This window comes from Sapajus apella, unplaced genomic scaffold, assembly GCF_009761245.1.
Source record: "Sapajus apella isolate SASKATOON/1434 unplaced genomic scaffold, GSC_monkey_1.0 scaffold115, whole genome shotgun sequence".
Lineage (NCBI taxonomy): Eukaryota > Metazoa > Chordata > Mammalia > Primates > Cebidae > Sapajus > Sapajus apella.
The window spans coordinates 4,405,758-4,429,003 of NW_022437055.1; the positions used below are offsets into that span (position 1 = coordinate 4,405,758).

Genomic DNA, 23,246 nt, shown 5'->3' on the forward strand with positions numbered 1-23,246 from the left:
ACTTTACAAAAGTAAGCAGGACTGCAAGTTTTATCCCCATTTTGCAGATAAGAAAACTGAGGCTACTGGAGTCTAAATAACTGCCCCAAACCATAAAGCTTATAAATGCAGATCTAGAATTCAAACTTAGATTTTCTGACTCTAAGTCCCTTGTTTCTTTCAGTGATCTTAAGCACTGAAAAAATTCATTTTAGCCATTTAAAATGGAAATATTAAGAAAAAGACAGTGAACATAAGTTGAACTTTCCATATTTACTTGTAACCATCATTGTGAACATCACTTGGACCTAATGTAATACAGGAGCCATTGTGGCATGTAGGAGTATGGTCCTCTATTAAATGTCTCCAACTGCCACATTTAGTGAGTTCTTAAGTCCACTTTTAGGTCCCCCACCCTTAATGTTGCTTATAACTTCTTGCTGCTCATATGTACCTTCCCCTAGCAGCCTTCCACCACCCTTCTATTTAACTGCTTCTCTATTACTGACTAGAAAGCCAGAAAATCAAATGTATAAAGACTACGCATAAGCATGGAACAGTAGTAGGCTCTAAACAAGGACTTAAAGACCTTCCAGATGAGATAATTTCCTGCTTAACCACCATTTTTTCTTTCTGATAAGGAGAGTTCAAGTTGTAGGATAGGCAACTTCCAGAAAAAGCAAGGTATTGCCTTGTATAAAAGAGTCTGTTATCACTCAAAGTCAGTGGTACCTTGGGAAAGACTAGAATCATCCAACATCTAGAAAAGACCTGGATGTACCCCAAATATTTCTTGATAGTACAAGGCTGAAAATCAGAATAAAATCCTACAAAGAAAATAGAACTCAAGGCTTGAAGGTATAGAGGTGGTTGTGAGATGATGAAAATTTCAGAATTCTATTCCATTTTTCTTCACAAGAATCACAAATCCAACTTCTCAGTTTTGTTTTACCTCAAGCACACTAAGAACAAGGAAAGTCATGTCACATGATGGCTCAGAACAAGCTGTGGCATCAGTGAGTTTCCTCATCTGTAAAATGGAAATAATTACAGTACAGACCTTGTAGGTCTGTTGGGAAAATTAAATGAGATAATCATGTAAAAGTCAGCATCGTATAGTAAGCACTATTATTATCATCATAATTATTTTAAGGTACGGGAGAAAAAAAGAAAACGAGAAAGGAAAATCTACTTTTAGTGGAGTTTTTCAGAAAGAATTAATTAAGCAGAAACAAAAAACAATTGTGCTGCCCCATTTTACTAAGTACATCTAAGTAAATTAAATTTAGGAAACGAGGCAATGCAAAGATTGAAAATAAAGAAGAACTTTTTTAAATGCTTTAATCATTATCAAAACAACATTAGCAATAGAGTACTCCAACCACTGTAGCAAAGGGCCCCAGGCTCATTTATGAGGGCAAAGGCTTCCTGCAAATGAAGACATAAAATCCAAATCGAGGCAGTAAGGATTGCTCGTGGAACTGTGCACATATTTTTGCAGAAAGCACTCACTGCTTAAATACCCCCAATGTGGACTAGTGAAGGAATGCTAAAGAGATTGTGGATCTAAGCCAAGATCAAGATGAGCTTTCTTCAACTTCATGTGATGGAGAAAATAGCTAGCAAAAGCTGTCACATCAAATTTCATGTGAGTCAAGTATTGGGGTGGTTTTCTCACTAATTTGGCCTACCAGAATATTGAGGAGGGGATGTATTTTAGGGGGAAAACAATTGTGTCTCCTAATTTCAATTCATTGGAATAATAAACGGTCATAAGAAAAAAAGAAGTGGATGCTTTCTTTTTCTTAGCAATTAATAATACATCATCTCGTAGTGATCTCGTTTGAAGTCTTGTCTCTCCAAATGTTTGTTACAGAAGGATTTAGGGGCAATGTCTTCTGAAACATTGTTCAAGTACCTTGAGGTCTGGGACCATGGTTTATTTTTCTTTGTGGGGTTTATTTTTTCTAAAAGTGAGGCAGGAAAAGAATGAGAAGAGGGAGTGAAACAAGATAAATAATGAGTACAGATGGTGACAAAGTAGAGGGCACTAGCAATAATGAGCTCAGGCATCATTTCATTGTCTCCATGTTCCTTTGCTAGGGTTAACCTTCTGTCTATCCCCACAATTCAAGAAAGAAAGTGTGTGTGTATGTGTATAAGTGAAAGAGAGACAGAGAGAAAGGGAGAGAGAGATACAATTAGTAGATGCTGTCCCCGTTTTCTATCCTCTGTTCACAGGACTAGTATTGAGCCTCCAAGCTATAGCAGGCTTATCTGGACACTAATTCAACCAAAATCTTGTCAGTACTTCTTTTCTCTCCTGGTCTGACAATTTTCCAGATCTATAAAACACAGTATACAAAGTGCAGAACTGGACAGAGATGTAAATGCTGACAGCTGGGGCCCTCAGATAGATAGCCATGTCAGCTACTGTGCATATTAAAATACCATTATGATCACTCTACCACTCCCCTCCAGCTAGACAAGGATGGTAAGGTAATATCTGTGAGCTTGGTTATTCTGGAATTAAACAAATCACTAATACTCTGTTCTAAAAAGGGATGATACCCCAAAGAGTAAGATTCAGCTCTCTGCTTCAACTCAATTCTCATATCACATCATTTCTTATCACCCCACTTTTATCCAATAGATCAACTCTAAAATCAATCTAAGAAGTTCATGAATGCTACATGTATTTTTTAAATCTGCCTAAATTATTCATTCTATCACCAAATTATTAGTCTCAACAAACTCTTCACAAGAGTCTGACTGCACAAATACGTTAACAAATACTTCAGGCTTATATATTATACTTCATATAATCAACCTAATATCCCCTAAGACTTTGACCCAAGGAACTGTTATGAATGTAGCCTTTATTGACTAATCTGAATGATTTTCTTAGCTAATTCTAATGATTTCATTGTAATACACAAAATAAACTATAATCAACCTACCTTGCAATTCAGAGGTTAATTCTTGTAACAGTGCCATAAATCTCAAGCTTTGCAATGTCAAGCAGTCAGAAGTGTTATCTTTCTATCTGACCCTGATCCTCTCTTGGTGAAGCAAGAAAAAAGCAGCTGATTCCCTCTGCTTGAGGAGGGATAGAAGAAAACCTGATAATTAATTAATTAGTTAATTGTGAATATCCATAATTAATTTTCCCAGTCACAAGAGACAGTCAATGGGGAGAGTTAAAAGAATTGACTCTAAGAGCCATGAAACCTGGGTTCAAATCCTGCCTTTGCCATTTATTGATTAATTTTGTGTCCTTGAGCAAATTACTTAACCATTCTGAGCCTTAGATTTCCATTGACAAAATAAGGATACTAATATCCACTCATAATTATAATGTGAGGATTAAATGAATTAATATATGGCAGGGCATGGTGGCTCATGCCTGTAATTCTAGCACTTTGGGAGGCTGAGGCAGGCAAATCACTTGAGGTAAGGACTTCAAAACCAGCCTGGCCAACATGGTGAAATCCTGTCTCTACTAAAAATACAAACAAAAATTAGCTGGGCATGGTGGCAGGTTCCTATAATCCCAGCTACTCAGGAGGCTGAGGCAGGAGAATCGTTTGAACCCAGGAGGTGGAGGTTGCAGTATGCCAAGGTCGCGCCACTGCACTCCAGCCTGGGCGACAGAGCAAGACTCTGTCTCAAAAAAAAAAAAAAATGAACTAATATATGTAAACTAATTAAAAGAGTACCTAATACACAGTGCCATGTAAGTGTTTGCTATCACCACTACCACCACCGCCTCCATCATCGTCATCATCATCTTCCTAGCTGGGTGTTAGAATTGAGGGACCTATTCCCCATCCTGCTGTGATAGTCCTAGAAGTTAGCAAGGAGAACTGTCATTTACTACCCATTCTGGCAATGCCACAACAGCTTCTTTCGCAATCATGCACAGACATGGTAAGAAGTGAAAGTCACAAAGAGAGGAGAGATCACCACTCAAACAAATGGGAAAATGTTGAGCCAACAAGCCAGTGTCTCCCTCTTAAATGGAAATGGTCCTAGTGGTCAGAAGGAGTTTACATGTGTCCCACAAGCATCCAACTCATTCCTGGAGAAAACTGGGCTCAGTATTTAAGGAAACCTTTTTGTTTGTTTGTTTTTGAATCAAGCTGTGAGAAAATATTATTTATTCTTTCTGTAGACATTTATAACCTTTATATAAAGGTAAAGAGAATGTCCTTGGACAATGATTTTTTGACAATACCCATCTTTCCAAAGATTGAAATGAAGCTTCTCTGAAAATGTGTTTTGTTTTGTTTTTAACCAGAATCTCTCACTGGGAGGTTTTTAATATCAAGCATTAATGCTGGAATGGTAATTTATAAATTATACTTAGCACTTGAAAGCCTAGTGTCCAAATAATGATGCCATTGAGCAGCACATCTAAACTGATCCCCAGAACTCACCTTGGAAAACTGCAGCATTCTGAATAATTAAGAACTTGAGCTCCATACTCGCAGACTGAAGCAGCTGTTCCATGTTCAATCGTGCTGTTAGTTGGTATTTTTCTTCCATCTTTCTTGAGCAGCATGTTGGGCCCTTAGGGAGACATACTTGCAAATCTGATCCTGAAACAAACAAGGTTTTCATGTTTCAGTAAGCAGGATCTCTCTCTCTCACAAACACACACCAACACCCACACCCCCCCAACACACGCACACACTCACACATGGCAAACAGGGCAAACATCCATTTCTTTTGAGATACAGTAAAATTTTAATTATTTAAAATTAATGTTTCATCTTAACTAATCCCTGTTTTCTCCCAATTGTCCTTATGACTGACTCTTTTTGAATAACCATGAGAATTAATTGCCTAGAATTGACTTATAAATTCTGCATAAACTAATTTATAGCACCAAAACCACATCACTTAACACCGATATTTACATAATCCCAAAGTGCTGGGATTACAGGCATGAGCCATGGCACCTGGCTTGTTTTCAAGGTTTAAAAAGTAAAGTAAGGGAGATACAGAATGTGGATGAGGGAGGTGAGTGAGAATCCGATTTTATATCCTCCACCAATACTAGCAAATGTTAGGACTCAGTGAATATTAAGACCAATTTGTCTTTTATAAGATCAGTCTTGGAGAGAGATCCAACATGGCTGATTACTAGCAGCCCAGGATTGTAACTCCCAGTGAAAGCGCAGAGAACGAGAGGATGCCACACTTTCAGATGAATTTTTGTTGCTCACGGACCAGGAGATTCCCAGCAGAGGAGCCCCACAGGTCGCCAGCACGACTCTTGTGGCCGGCGCGGCGGTTCTTGGTGCAGAGTGAATGGGACTGGGTCCCATTTTGGTCGACGTTTGGAGCTCTGGGAAGGCAGAGTCGCCTATTCAGCTGATTGAAAAAGGGACTCAAGAAGGAAGCCAGACCGGAGATTCCCGGGCAGAAAAGCACCATGAATCTTAATGCCGCTGTTTTGGCCAGCACAGTGGGTTGCTCAGATTCCGGCGCTTGGAATCAACAAGTTGGACGTCCACTCAGAGACCTAATTTGAAAGTCGGTAATTACAAAGAAGACAGGTGGATAAATTTACAATGATGGGAAGAAATCAGCGTAAAAAGGCTGAGAACACCCAAAATCAGAATGCCTCTCCCTCTACAGGAGACCACAGTTCCTCATCAACAAGGGAACAAGGCCTGATGGAGAACGAGTGCGTTCCATTAACAGATTTAGGCTTCAGAAGGTGGATAATAAGAAACTTCTGTGAGTTAAAAGAAAATGTTTTAGCCCAATGTAAAGAAACTAAGAATGTTGAAAAAAGATTTAATGAAATCCTAATGAGAATAGACAATCTAGAGAGGAATATAAGTGAATTAATGGAACTGAAGAATAAATACAAGAACTCTGCGAAATATGCACAGGTTTTAACAGTCGAATTGACCAAGCAGAAGAAAGGATATCAGAGGTCAAAGACCAACTTAATGAAATGAAACGAGAAGACAAGATTAGAGAAGAAAGAGTAAAAAGGAATGAGCGAAGTCTCCAAGAGATATGGGACTATGTGAAAAGACCTAATTTACGTTTGATAGGGGTACCTGAATGTCATGAAGAGAATGAATCCAAGCTGGAAAATATTCTTCACGATATTATTCAGGAAAACTTTCCTAACCTAGTAAGGCAGGAAAATACTCAACTTCAGGTAATACAGAGAACACCACAAAGATATTCCTCAAGTAGAGCAACCCCAAGACACATAATTGTTAGATTCACCAGGGTTGAAATAAAGGAGAAAATTGTAAGGGCAGCTAGAGAGAAAGGTCCGGTTATCCATAAAAGGAAGCCTATCAGACTCACAGCAGATCTCTCAGCTGAAACCCTACACACCAGAAGAGAGTGGGGGTCAATATTCAATATCCTCAAAGAAAAGAATTTTCAACCCAGAATCTCATATCCAGCCAAATTAAGCTTCATAAATGAAGGAAAAATAAAATTTTTCACAAACAAGCAAGCACTCAGAGATTTCATCACCACCAGGCCTGCTTTACAAGAGCTTCTGAAAGAAGCATTACATACAGAAAGGAACAACCAGTATCAGTCATCTCAAAAACCTACCAAAAGGTAAAGAGTATCTCCATAATGAAGAGTCTATATCAATTAATAGGCAAAATAGCCAGCTAGCATTCAATGACAATATTAAACTCACAAATATCAATATTAATCCTAAATTTAAATGGATTAAATGCCCCAATCAAAGACACAGACAGGCAAATTGAATAAAAGTCAAAACCCATCGGTTCACTGTATCCAGATCCATCTCATAAGCAAGGACACACAAAGACTCAAAACAAAGGGTTGGTGGAAGACTTACCGATCAAATGGAGAGAAAAAAAAAAAAAAGAAAAAGAAAGAAAACAGGAGTTGTAACTTCCGTCTCTGACAAAATAGACTTTAATAGTAACAAAGACTAAAAGAAACAAAGAAGGACATTACATAATGGTAAAAGGATCAATGCAACAACAGGAGTCAATGATCATAAATATATATACACCCAATATAGGAACACCCAGATACATAAGACAAGTTCTTAATGACTTATAAAGAGACTTGGACTCCCGCACAATAATAGCGGGAGACTTTGACACCACATTGTTAATATTCGACGGATCAATGAGTTAGAAAATTAACAGGGACATCTAGGATTTGAACTCCAGACCTGGAAGAAGTAAACTTAATAAACATTTACAGAACTCTCCACCCCAAGTCCACAAAACATACATTCTTCTCAGTACCACATTACACCTACTCTAAAAGTGACTACATTATTGGAAGTAAATCACTCCTCAGTAATTGCATAGCATTTCACAGGTTTAAATGAAATATTGGTTGGCTGCTTGTTTTTTTCCTCCCTTATTCCTTCCTGTCTCCATTGTTAAGCACAATTATTGGCATAAAAGAGATTTTTAATATCTATTTTTAGACTGCATTCTAGCCTGGGCAATAAAGCAAGACTCCTGTTCTCTCTCCCTCTTTCTTTTCCTCTTTCTCTCTTTCATTCTTTTTTTTCTTTCTTTCTCTCTTTCTTTTTTCTTTTTCTTTCTTTCTTTCTTTCTTTTTTCCCTTAAAAAAAAAAAGATCAGTCTTCACTCCTATAATTGATTTTTCCTGATTATAATATATGAATGAGAAGACAACCAAGAAACAATTTTCAAAATTCCAGTTATGATTTCCAATTGAAATGTATGTCTCTGGCCAACCCAATATTGCTTTCCAGGATAAATGATCAAAACAGTAACATCATATCAAAGCTTTGTTGTTGTTTTAACTAAAGGTCTGAAGCAAGATACAAGTAATTCAACAAATATTTATTAGGTGCCTACTATATGCCAAACACTGTGGCTGTAACAGTATACAAAGTCCCTGTCCTCATGGAGCTTACATTCTGGGAGACAACAAACAAACAAAAATATATACATAATGTCAAAAGGTGATAAATACTATAGAGAAAGTAAAACAAAGTAAGAAAAGGAAAACAAACTGTGGTATATCTATAAAATGAAATCCTATTATTTAGCCATAAAAAGGAATGAACCATTGATGCATGCTACTGCAGGGACAAAACTCAAAACACTATGCTGTGTGAAAGGAGCTAGATCAAAAAAAAAAGCACATACTCTACAGTTCCATTTATATAAAAGTCTAGAAAATGGAAACTAATCTAAAATGACAGAAAGCAGTTCAGTGGTTGTTAAGCAGGGATGGTGGGCAGGAAGGGTTTATAAAGAGTAGTGGGGAAACTCTGGGGAATGATGGATATATTCATTATTTTGATTGTGGTGATGGTTTCACATGTATACATGCATGTCAAAATAATCATTTGTACTCTTAAAATATGTACAGTTTATTATATATCAATTATATCTCAATAAAGTTTTCCATTGTTTTTGATTTTTTTTTTTTTTTTTTTTTTTGAGATGGAGCCTCACTCTTGTTGCCCAGGCTGGAGTGCAGTGGCACTATCTCAGCTCACTGCAACCTCTGCTTCCCAGGTTCAAATGATTCTCCTGCCTCAGGTTCCCAAGTAGCAGGGATTACAGGTGTGCGCCACCATGCCCGGCTAACTTCTGTATTTTTAGTAGAGACAGGGTTTCACCATGTTGTCCAGGCTGGTCTTGAACTCCTGACCTCAGGTGATCTGCCCACCTTGGCCTCCCAAAGTGCTGGGATTACAGGCATGAGCCATGGCACCTGGCTTGTTTTCAAGGTTTAAAAAGTAAAGTAAGGGAGATACAGAATGTGGATGAGGGAGGTGAGTGAGAATCCGATTTTATATACTCCACCAATACTAGCAAATGTTAGGGCTCAGTGAATATTAAGACCAGTCTTCCTCTCTTCAACTTCTGTCTTACTCAAACTCTTTATTGAATCAGCATTTGTTGATCTTCTGTCGATGCTGTGAAAATGGGCATCTCAGATCTCCTACTGTGGGGAGTGTATTGACTAATGGTCCCATATGCTGCCCTTTGAATTCACCACCACATTGTGCCTAAGCCCACACTCCCTGGGTCTGCTCCCAGCCAATGACTGAGCATGGCAAAGATACTAAGTCCTGTAATACAGGACTTTGCTCACAGGGACTTTGGCTTGAGGACTCCCAATTCACCTTTCCAACGTTTCTTAAAACTGCACTGCTGTCTAAGATTCCTGCTCCTCAACCTTCCTTCCTTTCCTCTCTCTTCCACAAGGGTCAGACCTGCACCATGATATGATGGTTTTTCCTGCCTCCTTCAGCTCCCTCCTCATTTTCCTTCATAAGTGTTTTCCCCCAATAAATCCCTTGCACATCTACTGCATATTGGATTAGATATGAATCCAATTGGCATCTGCTTCTCAGAGGATCCAGTCTAACATACCTTCTATATAGAAGGTATGTTAGATATATATATATATAAAACATACTGGAGGTACAACTCTGAACAAGAGAAATTTAATCCCTTTTCCAAAGAAGCTCACTGTCTAAAGGGACTAGCAGAGATAAATAGCTAATGCATACTAAATGAATGTAATAAAGCAGCCTAAGAAGGTAGAATGAAAAAAAAAGTGTGTACATGGGATATAAGGATGACACCCCCAAAGTTTTATAAGGTCCTCAGAAAAGCAAGTTTCAATAAATCTTACTGAGGTCATACTAGAAACCATATTCAGACATTTTAGACAGCTTTTCAATAATTGGGGGTTTTATTTTTTTAAAAAGGAGGGAGACTAGTTAGCCTTAAGTCACCAGAAAATTTATTGTTATTACAACATCTTATTTCCCTAGGAATTTCAGTTGATCATGTCCTTAATTTATGTGTCCAGGTTTTCTTAATTTAAGAATGAAATTCATCAAGTTTTGCTTCACATGACATCATTGCTGGGGTCCAAGGTATTGACTCTAAGCTCTCCACTTCACCCTTCTCAAGGGAGCTGCTGACAAAAGCAGTAAAGGAGAACACAGATAATACATATCACCAAACCGAACCCAGCACTGTAATTTATAGTACCAGATGGAAAGGTGATATTTAATGTCAAAATACAATTTGGGGTCTGGAGACACAGTTCAGATTTATCTCCTATAAATGTCAATCTCATATACAAGCCTCAGACTGATTTTATTTATTTTATTTATTTATTTATTTTTTTTTTTTGAGACGGAGTTTCGCTCTTGTTACCCAGGCTGGAGTGCAATGGCGCGATCTCGGCTCACCGCAGCCTCCGCCTCCCGGGTTCAGGCAATTCTCCTGCCCCAGCCTCCTGAGTCGCTGGGATTACAGGCACGCGCCACCATGCCCAGCTAATTTTTTGTATTTTTTAGTAAAGACGGGGTTTCACCATGTTGACCAGGATGGTCTCGATCTCTTGACCTCGTGATCCACCCGCCTCGGCCTCCCACAGTGCTGGGATTACAGGCTTGAGCCACCGCGCCCGGCTAGACTGATTTTAAATATGGTTTAAGCTTAAAGCCTTTATGATTATCTTCAGTAAAAGTAAAGAAACAGCTATTTCTAGCTCACTGTGTTCTTACTACATGAAGTTACCAAATGTAATGCTATTCTAGGAATAAGAAATGATGCAGTTTACTGGACCAAGAAGGCAGAGTCCCCTTGGGAAAGAAAAAAAAAAAGAAGTCCCCTTGGCAAATCTAAATTTAAACAATGATGGTTGGGACACACATGTAGATATGAAAAATCCTATGAGGCAGGTATTTTCACATACTAAATTCCTGTTCATCTACCAAGGCTTTATTTACTTTCTTGGTAAACCTATGCCTAAGTAGTACATGTTTAAAATATCATATTTAAATAAGTTCACAAAATTAATTGTTATAGATAAAATCCTTTGTGTTTCTAAATTTGCATTGAGGATGACTTCCAGTTTTCAGGAATGGTTTAATTTATTTGGCAGGGTGACTGTTGGTACTGGTCCTATTCCCACCAGCTCTAGGTAGTCGGAGTTATAAATAAAAAGGCTCAGATCTTTTCTCTGTGAAGTGCTATGAGTGGTTCAGATCTTAGAAGGTAACAAATTGTTGCCTGATGTACCGACATGGGTCTGGGAATGACTCTTTGAATTACCATGACACCAGTTTGGTTTGCCTTTGATATGATAATTCATATAGTAATTTAGAGCTTGCATGCAGTATGTCCCTTCCCCGAGTTGGTCAAGTCTCATCATTTTATAAATTCCTACCACCTGAAGAATCAGTTAAGCCGAAAATCTTTAAAAGAATAAAACTTCAAATGAGAACTTTTGGGAAAATATATCAGATGTCATGAAAAAAGGTATATGTTATATCCAAATATAAGTGGATATGTTGCAATATTTATCCTCCCTCCCAGTTATTACTGCTTGGTTAATCAGTGAACTGGTACAATTGATCTATGGGCTAAGAGTTAGCTATAGATTTAAGGAAATAAAACACCCATAAACTGATTAAGAATTCAGAATTTCCAAACCAGGAAGGAGAGAAATACGTGCCAAAGGAAAAGATACTTTGTATTAAGTAAATTTCATGTAAATTTCAGTAAATTTCACTTTCATTTTACGGAAAGCCCCATCCCGAGACAGCATAAGGAACAAAGAAGCCTAGGCAAGCTAGACGTGCCAAAATGAAATGACAATAATAAAATACAACCATTTCAATGTATGGACATGTGCATGAAAAAAACAAACAGAACACAGAAAACAGAAAGAAACAGAAAACGAATTTAGAGGGAATCTTCATCAAGTAAACAAAGAATTAACCTGGGAACTGAATCCCAAATGGAATGAAGAAAAACTAAAACTAAAAGCAGATGATTAAGGAGATAGGCCCAAAACTGGTACATACTTGCATGAATAAAAGCAGAAAGGGAAATTCAAGAAATAAGGTGCTACCTACAAAAGGCACACTAAATAGAACACTCTCCAAATATACGAGGGACAAAGGAAAGTTAAAGAAAAATAACCCCTTTATTAGATATAAGGGAAAAGTAATCGTGGATCCCAGCTATTAAAGAGGGGTTCTCACTTTATAATTATTATTTTATTTCTGGAAAAAATGGAATTAATCTGGGAAAAGGAAATAGAGATAATCAGTATAGCCTGGGATGGGGATAAGAAGACTTAGAAATTGACTATTCAAATGAGCCAGAAAGGTTCAGCTCTTTAGGGCTTAATAACTTGCATTCCCAGACACTAAAAAAAATAACTGAAGTCATTACAGGGCTGCTAGTTCCCATTTATTTTGAAGGATTAAAAAGTACCTTCATACTATAATCTCCTCTCATAGACTGTAAGTTCCTCAAGAGCAGAGAATGACTCCCATCTCCTTTGGGATACTCCTTCGCTCCCTTTCAGCCCTGTGCACATAGTGTTGAATTAATGAGGGCTGCAGACTGAGAACACTAATAAGGAACTTTCTGTCTGTATCTATGAAGAGGGAGTGGAGACTGGGCGCAGTGGCTCACACCTATAATTCTAGCACTTTGGGAGGCTGAGGTGGGAGGATCCCTTGAGCCCAGGAGTTTAAGACCAGCCTGGGCAACACAGTGAGACCCTGTCTCTATAAAATTTTTTTTTTAATGTAGCCAGGCATGATAGTGCATGCCTGTGGTTGCAGCTATTCAGGAGGCTGAGGAGGGAGGGTCACTTGTGCTCAGAGGTCGATGCTGCAGTGAGCCGTGATGGCACCACTGCACTCCAGCCTAGGCAACAGAGTGAGACCTAGTCTCAAAAAAAAAAAAAAAAAAAAAAAAGAAAAGGCCGGGCACAGTGGCTCACGCCTGTAATCCCAGCACTTTGGGAGACTGAGCCGGGGGTAGATAACAAGGTCAGGAGTTTGAGACTAGCCTGCCCAATATGGTAAAACCCTGTCTCTACTAAAAATGTAAAAAAATTACTGGGCATGGGTGTGGTGGTAGGCGCCTGTAATCCCAGCAACTCAGGAGGCTGAGGCAAGAGAATCACTTGAACCTGGGAGGCAGAGGTTGCAATGAGGCAAGATCATGCCACTGCACTCCAGCCTAGGCAACAAGAGCGAAATTCCGTCTCAAAAAAAAAGGAAAAAAAAAAAATCAAGTGGAGGCAGATGACCCCAAAAATGTTACATCTGTACACTTAACTTTGATCTTGGAAAAATATTTAAAAATACCAGAAAAATCAACTTCCAACAGCCTAGCCAACATAGTGAAACTCCATCTCTGCTTAAAAAAAAAAAAAAAAAAATTAGCCAGGCATGGTGGCCAACGCCTGTAATCCCAGCTACTCAAGAGGTTGAGGCATGAGAATCACTTGAACCCAGGAGGCGGAGGTTGCAGTAAGCCAAGATTGTACCACTGCACTCCACCCTGGGTGACAAAGTGTCTCAAAATAGAAAGAAGAAGAAAAAAAAAAAAAAAAAAAAACAAGCAAAAACCAAACTAACAAACAAAAACTTCCAAATATCTTGAAGATACAACAAATAGATGTTTCACTTGAAGGAACTATGAGGTAATTTATTACTAATTATTTTAAGACAACTTCTCACACATTGGGTCCAGTTTCGGGTCGTAAAAGGGGATATTTGAGCTGTGGAAGCTTTTTCTCTGGGGGATTACTCCCCTCCCAGAGTCTAACCACAGATAGTCCACAGAAGGCTCTCTCCTGAGGCATACTCTTGTGTCAGGAGATTTCTTCAGGCCTGTCTACCTGTGGCTTGGCCTTTTTGACCTCCATCACAGACTCTCCTTTTGGGCCCACTTCTTGCTCTTTGTTGGCTCCATTTAAAGATCTGACTGTTTAGACTGCTCCTGGTTTCCTTTAGCCACCTCCCCCAGGACTGGGACTTCAGCTTCTCTTTGCCATGAAGTCCTATGCTTACCACATTCACTTGGAGACCCCAATTCCAGGCCTAATCCCTGTCCACACTTGGAAGAGGAAAGCCAACAGTGTGTATGGAGCTATTTAAATGTGTCAGTTCCCCGGGTGAGGTGGCTCATGCCTATAATCCCAGCACTTTGGGAGGCCAAGGCGGGCAGATCACGAGGTCAGGAGTTCGCGATCAGCCTGACCAACATGGTGAAACCAGTCTCTACTAAAAATACAAAAAATTAGCCAGGGTATGGTGACGTGTGCCTGTAATCCCAGCTACTCAGGAGGCTGAGGCAGGAGAATTGCTTGAACCCGGGAGGCAGAGGTTGCAGTGAGCCGAGATCACGCCACTACACTTCAGCCTTGGTGACAGAGTGACATTCTGTCTCAAAAAAAAAAAATTAAATATTAAATGTGTCAGTCCTATTGGATTTTATTCCAAGTCAACATTAATGGCTTCGAAGTCAGCATCATCACAGGCAGTAGCGGGCAGGAAAGAGCAAAACACTTATGACTCCTCAGATCATGCTGCTTACAATTCAATCCTAGCCCTATCATTTGCTAGCTGCACAAGCAAAGGTAGGTTATTCAACCTCTACCTGACTTTTTGCCCTTATCTGTAACATGGGATCATCAATAGTATTTACCTTATAGAGTTATTACAAAAATTAAGTGAGATTATGCATGTGAAGCTCTTAGCCTTTTTGATAGAAAGTAAATGTTCAATATGTGTTAATTAAAAGTAAACCAAAAATAAATTCATGCTGAGAGACCAGACTTTCACACGAAATAATACCTAGAGAACAGTAAAAGTTGGTATATTGGTTATGTGACAAAATATGCAGTATATTTTCTGAGATGGAAGAAATAATCTATATTCTAATTAGGGTAGTGATTACATGGTTGTACACATTTGCCAAAACTCATCAAACCCTTCACTTAAACTGGGTGCATTTTATTGTTTGTAAATTATATCTCAATAAAGTTGACTTTTGTTGTTTGTTTTTTTTTTTTTTTGAGACAGAGTTTCGCTCTTGTTACCCTCGCTGGGGTGCAGTGGCAGGATCTCGGCTCACCGCAACCTCCGCCTGCTGGGTTCAAGCAATTCTGCCTCAGCCTCCCGAGTAGCTGGGACTACAGGCGCGTGCCACCATGCCCAGCTAATTTTTGTATTTTTAGTAGAGACGGGGTTTCCCCATGTTGACCAGGATGGTCTCCATCTCTTGACCTCGTGATCCACCCGCCTCGGCCTCCCAAAGTGCTGGGATTATAGGTGTGAGCCACCGCGCCCGGCCAATAAAGTTGACTTTTAAAACATGTGATATAGACAACATTTGCTAGATAAGGGAATGCTCTCCAGAGGCTCTAGGGGTCAAAGAAGACTTCCAGGAGAAGGTGGGGCTTGAGGTAGACCCTAAACAATGAAAAAGATTTGAAGAGGCCAATGGGTGAAATGTGTTTGGCACCAGTGGAGTAATAGGGCAAGGCTAACATAACTGGAGACAGGTTAGACCCTGGGATGTATCAGGTAAGATGGACCCAAATTTGAAGGGCCTTGAATGCAGACAGAGACCTGTGGGCTTGACTCCTTGGTAGTAATGGGCCACTGGAGGTTCTCAAGCAGAGGCATAATATAATGAAGAGAGCTGTTTAGGAAGATTAGTCATACAGCTTGAAATTGGAAAATGGACTAAATAATCCTTTAAGGTCACTTCCAGGTCTCTGATTCTCTAATTACCTTTATTATGTTTTATATGTTGGTTATTTTACTAGACTGCAATTTTGGTTAATGACTATAAATTGTCAAAAATCACATTAAAAAACACATTAAAGAACAGAAGAATTATTAATGTAGGCCTTGATCCTTACACTTTTCTAGGAGCAAATAAAGCATATTCAAACAGCATCAGAAGAGAACGAATCATCAGAGCTCAGTAACAATGAAAATTGAAATCTTTTCTATATATATGTATATATGATGATTTGACATATTTCATTGCCAAGTTCTGCTTTATGAATGGCAGATTTTATTTTTTTGCTAACAAAGGTACTTTGTGCTGAAAATAATAATGCAATATTATCACTAAATTAATATTAAACAAAGGAATTAATGATATCCCAAACTGGTTGTTTCATGACTTGTAGGGAAAATAATAGATGCCTATTAAAATCAACCAAAGAATTAAGCACAGGTTGCTCTACTAATGAACCAAAACAAATCATTTCGGGCATTTTTTAAAAGGTATTTTTTAAAACTCAGGACAAGTCAATTTGCCATCCAAAAATATGAACTAATTTCCTTAGCATATAATAGTGACTTGCTATTAGAATGACACCTTTCCCCCTAATTAATCATTATCTAAATCAAATCTTACACGCTCATTTAATTTCTCACTAATCAAGATAGGAATACAGATGAAAGAAATGGCTGCATTAAAAACCGGTGGGGAAAGTGATGATTGCTGGTGAAAGAAACCACTTTAGGGAACCCAGCTGAAGGTTATCCTGCTGTTATTTAGCCTGAAAGAACATGACCTTGCAGAGGGTACACCTGGGTATCAGGAGCCCAGACTTTAGATAAAAGACCGTGCCTGGAACCACCATGGACTCTGCCTCTGTAAAAGGCAGGCCAAAATGTCACTACCACACTGGAATACTGGGAGTTTAAAGCAACCCTGGAGATAAGCCATTCTCTAAGCCCGAGAATTAAAGAATGAATTATCTTTATCTCTATTGCCAACTGTCAATTAACTGCCTATCATTTCATGCCTGGTAAAGGTTGAATCCCCAGATCACTACACTCTCCCACAAAGAGGTTCTTTGTGGACCACATTCCCAACCAGAGGTCAACATGTGCTCTGAGAATACAAATTCACTGATTATATCCAGCTTGCCAAAGTGGTGAACAATTTATTCATCCAACATTACCGAATGCCTACTTTGTGCCAAGGACTATGCCCAGCCCGAGGAATAATGAACAGAACATGGTCCATGCTCTGGAGTTCATGAATTGGTGTAGAAAATGGACTCTCAAATTAACTAGAAACCTTTAATTCATTCTGGATACCTCATTCACACCCTCATCTGCTATAGCCAAATGTCACCAAATGCTACTGACTGTGCTTTCTAAATGTCATCATTCCCCTCCTTTCCATGGCTGCCTCATCACCTCACCTTCTTTCACATGGACAACTAACAACAGCCTCTAAACTGGCCTTCCTGCCTCTACATCCTCCTCCACCCAAGTCCCAGAGAGATATTTCTAAACTACATATCTGACTATGTCATTCTACTTCTTTAAAAACCTCCAAGAAAATGGAGTAAGGGCATAGGGGTGTGAAAGTGGGTGGCATCTTCAGGCACTGACAAGAAACCTGGCAAGGCTAGAGGAAAAAGTGAAGTGGTGGAGAGTGGCAGAAGCCAGATAACAAGGAGCTATGTGAGCCCTGCTACAAGATGACTACTCGTTATCTTGGGATTGGATTCCCACGGGAAAGAATGTTTATGGGAGCAGAAGGAGATGAACTCCAAAAGCTTTCCCTCCATTGAATTCCCATGGAACTCTCCAGTCTTTATAAAGGCACTTCTCACACTCTCTAACTTGCAACCAAGTTGTATATGCATGCCTTATTTCCACTAGATTTAAGTTCCTTGAGGGAAGGACCCTTGACTGATTCATCTTTGTGTCTCAAGGGGCCCATTGTAGTTTGGGCTTGATGTTCTCCCCTTTTACTTGGGAGTTAATGCCAGAAATTCAAGAGAGTTCAGTTTTAAAGGAATTGGGTCAGATTAATTGATGTTACTAGAGCAACTTTTAGAAAAGCGAAAGTATTCACACACATACACATCATTGATTAGATGAGGGGAAACACCCTAATAAAAAGAAAATTGGATTGGGGAACAATGCCAGCTATGCTGGAGTTGGGATGCAGAATCCTTTTAGTTTAGAATTCTGCCAGAGGGACTAAGCTAAGGTAATTTTCCTGCCTCCCCTAGTCACTTCTTCACTAATTGTTATTCTACTCAGATAAGTAGCTGAGATCCTGTCTTTCAGGAGATGTATAATTTTTATTTTTCAGATACAATCTTTAAATATGCAGACCTGAGGCATAGCTGAGAATTTCAACATCCTAGGCCCAATCTAAGTGCTAGGTTCCCCCACTCCATGTATGAAATCACATCAGAGGGAAAAGAGCTCTTCCCTATCAGAGCTAAAATATTATTATCTGCTCTGCTACCAAATCAGCTGTGTGACTTAATCAAGTGTGTTCCCAAATCTGGGCTTGTTTTCCTCAAAGGGATTGGACTAGTAAGTCTTAAGTTCCCCAACTGTAGGGTAATTGATATTCACTAAGCCCATTCTTGACCGGACATTGGGAGGTCACAAAAGAAGCAAAGGACTTGCTTTTGCCCTTTTAGGAAGGCTTTGTCAATATCACTTGAATATACATGAACATGGATATGGGGCTAAGGCAGACCAAAAAGTTGGCCTTTATAGCACTGTATCCCGAGTAATAACCACATGTCCATATATATATATATATATATATATATATATATATATATATGTGCCCCTGTATCCCCAGAGGCCAAGTAATGGCAGATATCCTCCTGATGGATGGCATGCAGTGGCAAAGGGAAAAAGTCTGAAATCAGACAGACCAGAGTGTGAACACCAATAGCTGTGTGATCTTATCAAGTTACTTAATCTCTGAGCCTCAGCTTCCTTACCTATAAAATGGAGACAATAACGCCTACTGTCAAGGTGGTTGTAGGGTTTAAATTAAACTCTTATTTAATGTTTCCCAAACACGTACCTCCATTTCCTGCTTCCCTGTTTTGCTCATGCTTTTCCTGTCCCTGGAGTGTTCTTTCATTAGCTTCAGCTATTAAAATCTTCTCATCCGTAAGGTCTCTCTCAAGTGTCTTTCCCGTTTTTTTCTCATCTCCCCTCCAAAAGAACTCTTTGAGCTGTTATCTCTCAGAATGTTCTGAACACTTTGTACTTCTCTAACAATATGTTTTGCAATCTAGGTTTTGTAGTCATTGGTATACCTTTCTTATCCATACTATTAAGTAGTAGATTTCTGTGGGCAAGAGCTATATTTTGGCCATCTCTATACTCCCTGACATGACATGGTGTCCAGTACATAGTACACACTTAATAAATGGCTGAATTAATGAACAAATATTAGTCAACAACGACAGCCTACTTCCTATACATAATCTCCCTGTCTCTTGAGGCACTCAAGCATAATTTGGGTAGCAATATCATATACCACAGAATGAACTCCTACACTAGGTAGGAGGCTGAATCTGATGACCTCCAGGTTCCTTTCTCTCTGTTTCCATGAAGGCCACACTCTAACTCACTAATCTCTTGATACACCACAAATGTCACTGGTACGCTCTGATAATGCATCACAAGAGAGATGCCCCACAGCCATAAATGTTAGAACGGATCTTTTTGTCATAAGCAAGTCTGAAAGCATTTCTTCAGCAAATATCTCATCTGCGAAAACTATATATTTACCACTTTACATGCAAGTTGTACCTAAAACTCAGCATACCTGAACTTAAAAAGGAAGTCTTTTGCTTCACAGATGTTTCTGGCTTCTAAAACTCCCTGTAGCTGATATTTCAACAAACAACAAAGACCAGGTAGAAAGCTGCAGTAGATTGAAAGTGCAGCACTGCCTTGATCCTACAGATCCTGCGAAAAGGTTGTTCAGGTGCATAATAAGGAACAATTGCCTTCCCATGTAAAAATTGCTTAGAAAAAAAAATATTGTATTTTTTTAGAAGAAAATTCCAACAAGAATGATGAGGTAAGACCTAAAGCCCATGGTGAAATGGCTTAACCAAAGTAGTAACTCACCAATGGTGAAACATTTAGGTCGGGTACAGTGGGAAAGAGAGTCCATTAGTTTCCTAGGGCTGCCATATCAAATTACCTCAAGCTGGTTGACTTAAAACAACTGAAACTTATTCTCTCACAGCTCTGGTGGCCAGAAGTTATAGCTGCCTCATCTCAGAACTCTTCTTCCGATCCAGCGACTAGGGTAAGTCATTTTATTTCCCAGGTCCTCAATTTAACCATTTAAAGAAACGAGTTAACAGTAGTTGCCACCCACATCCCTCTCAGGAAGCACACTGACATTTTTAACACTTTATAACTAACTTTAAGATTTCTTCAAACAAGTTCCCCCTTAGAGTAGAGAGTTCTGGTAAACTGATATGATTCAGAAGTCCCCAGAAAGCTCTCCTCTGTGCGGTGGGCTGAATGGTGTCACCCTCCCCCTGCCAACATATGTCCCTGTCCTAATCCCTGGAACCTGTAAATGTGACCTTATTTGGAAAAAGGGGTCTCTGCAGATGTAATTAACGATCAGGCTAGCGATCTTCCTCCAGCACAGGACAGAAGAAGTAGGCGGAAGGGGTACAACCCAGAACACCTGGATAGGACTGGACTGGAGAGGCGCCAATCCTCCTGGATTATCTAAGTGAACCCTAAATCCAAAGACAAGTGCCCTTATAAGAGGCACACAGAGGAAAGACACAGCAAGAGTAAAAGGCCATGTGAAGATGGAGGCAGAGACTGTAAAGATACAACCACAAACCAAAAAATTCCTGTAGCCACCAGAAGCTGGAAGAGGTGAGGAACGATTCTCTCTGAGAATCTTTGGAGAGAGCACAGTCCCCCTTGATTTTGGACTTCTGGCCACCAGGGCTGTGAGAGAAAATACATTTCAGTTGTTTAAAGCCACCCAATTTGAGGTAATTTGATATTGCAGCCCTAGGAAACTAATACACTCTCTTTCCTCCTCTACCCAACCTAAGTGTTTCTGCCTAATAATGTCAATGTTTCATCATTGGTGAGTTACTACTTTGGTTAAGCCATTTCATCAGGTGTTGTCTTCAAGTACAGCACTCCATGAGTAATTCCCTCATATCTCAGGGTTAAGACTTTACTAAGAATCTTCCTTTAGTACAGGAGGGAGTAGGGGGGAGGGAGGCAACCCAGAACACCTGGATAGGACTGGAAAGGTGTCAAAAAGGAAGGAAAGATCAAGAAAAAGACAAACATGGACCAAAACCAAATTTTCTGTAGGGTCAGCTCTGAGGAAGTAATATTGACAGAGGCCAAATATTACTTTAACAGCAATAGTCCCATATAATAAGAAGGAAAAAGTCTTGCAGAAGCAAAAAAATACTAATAATATCATCTCCGTTGTTAGCCCATATTCCAGAAAGTCTGTTAGAAGAATGCTGAGGCCAATCTGAACGCCTCATTCTCACTGCTCAAAGGCATCTCTTTTCTTATGCTTAGCAAATTAGGCATATTTTGAATATGTGGGAAAAAAATGTTGCAAGCTATTAGCAATTGAATAGTCACAAAGGGAGCTAGGCAATAGTGAAAGATGCCAATCGGTGGATCAATGCGGGCCTCCAGCACAACTCTGAATATGGTATGAGCTTTTCTTCACATTCCCTCTGCCCTGGTCTTCAGCATTCCTGGAGATGCTATTTAACAAGCTCCCAGGCAAATCTTTCCAATGCCCAATTGCCCTTACTGTTAAGGTGCTTCTCCCAGCTCTAATGGCTAACTTAAATTTCAGTTTCAAGCCATTGCACCTTGTAATTACATTCTCAGCCACTGTAAATAATCCGTGCCCTCTATTATATCTTTCCCCTTTCCTTATGATAGGAACCTGTGGAAAAAGGAGTCAGTTGCCTTGTTAGTACAACATACACACTGCACCTGAGCAAAATTCAACCAAAAGAAAATCACTCACTCTTGATCCCTGAGTGAGAAGCGCTGTTATTGATCTTTTCCTTTTTCCCATTCTTCAGCTTATCCGCGTGTCTACACTGACGTGCTCTAGTGCTGTGGCATTTATGCCATCTTGGGGAATAGCTGTGTAAATGCTCCAGTAATTTTATACATCTTCAACATACTGTTATGTTAGAACTTGAGTATCTGAAGGACTGGGAAGGACAGATTTTCTTCCTCTTCCTACCCTCATGTAATGTGCATCAGACTCTTCACTAATTGGCCCTCCTCCTGCATGATACTGAAGTCTAGACTTGGTGGCAACCCTTTTCTTTGGAAGAGATTTAATGGAAGAGAAAGTGCACAGGAGGGGAGTTGGCAAGCAAACCACTGCAGAGCAACTATAAGAAACTTGGAGACAAGAGTTCTTGGTAAGCTGAGGTTGGAAGCTAGAGGATATTGTTTCAAAAACACCCACATGTACATTAATGAATTCACTTTTCTCTGAACCAAATGTTTCCTAAAATTGAGGGAAATCTTAGGTTATGAATGCAACACATAAAAGACTTTTGAATGATGCTCAGTAATAACTTTTATGCCTTGCTTTCTTCAGGAACTATGAAAAACACAAATTATCCAAACAGGTGATTTGGAGATTTCCCTTCCATTCCCATAATTTTACCAATAAACCAAAAAACTGGTAAGAGTAACTTCATTCTCCCATCAAATCATGGCTGATTCAGATACAGAGGTCTCCAGAGCCCAGTGTGGGATCCAAGAGGTAGCACCAGGAGGGCTCTAGATCAAGCTGAATGAACCAAACCTGGATCCAGGGTCTCCCTGTGGCTTGCCAGTCTTACATAACTCGTCTTTCAGAAAATCACCAGTTCTTGAGAGGACAACAGTTTGGTTAAGGAATATCTGGCTCATTTCTTTTTTCTTTTTTTTCTTTTTTCTTTTTTTTTTTTTTTTGAGGTAGCGTTTGACTCCTCCATTGCCCAGGCTGGAGCGCAATGGTGCAATCTCGGTTCACTGCAACCTCCACCTCTCAGGCTCAAATGATCCTCCCCCCTCAGCCTCCCAAGTAGCTGAGATTACAGGTGCACAGCACCCTGTCCAGCTAATTTTTTTTTTATAGAGACAGGGAGTTGTGCCATGTTGCTCAGACTGATCTTGAACTTCTGAGCTCAAGTGATCTACCCACCTCAGCCTCCCAAAATGCTGGATGGTGTGAGCCACCATGCCCAGCCTGCTTTTTACTGTTTTTCTTTTTTAAGGGAAAACTGAAATTAAGGGAAATGGTGACACTATGAAGCCAATTGTCTCAAACTATGCATGGGTTCAAGGTAGCTGATGCTACACTGCACTGAGGCAATGATGGAAACAGGTTGATACAAGCATTGAGGCAGTTTAACTCAAAGGATGACCTTCACCAAACAGGAAAAGAAATGCTTGTAATCCCAGGCTGCTGGGCTGCCTTTGTGATGCAGCATTCTGATAGGTTCAAGCCACTGGTCTTCCCATTCCTTCCTCTTTCCCCTCAACCAATGTGGGGACCATGCCATACATGGTCATCATCTGTCTACATGTCTGCTTCTCCCACCAAGAGCAGGGAGAGGGGAGTACTTGAATTTGAATCCCG

The 23,246-nt window shown here is 39.6% G+C and overlaps 1 protein-coding gene across 3 annotated transcripts in view; it reads right to left on the reverse strand.

Annotated features, from left to right (window-relative positions):
- Positions 1-23,246, reverse strand: part of GPC3 (glypican 3) — a 454,889-nt gene that overhangs the window by 414,058 nt on the left and 17,585 nt on the right. For all 3 annotated transcript variants that reach the window (XM_032260236.1, XM_032260237.1, XM_032260238.1), the window contains exon 2: positions 4,419-4,580. In XM_032260236.1, coding sequence (XP_032116127.1) covers positions 4,419-4,580 — 162 coding nt within the window. The remainder of the gene's footprint in view (positions 1-4,418; positions 4,581-23,246) is intronic.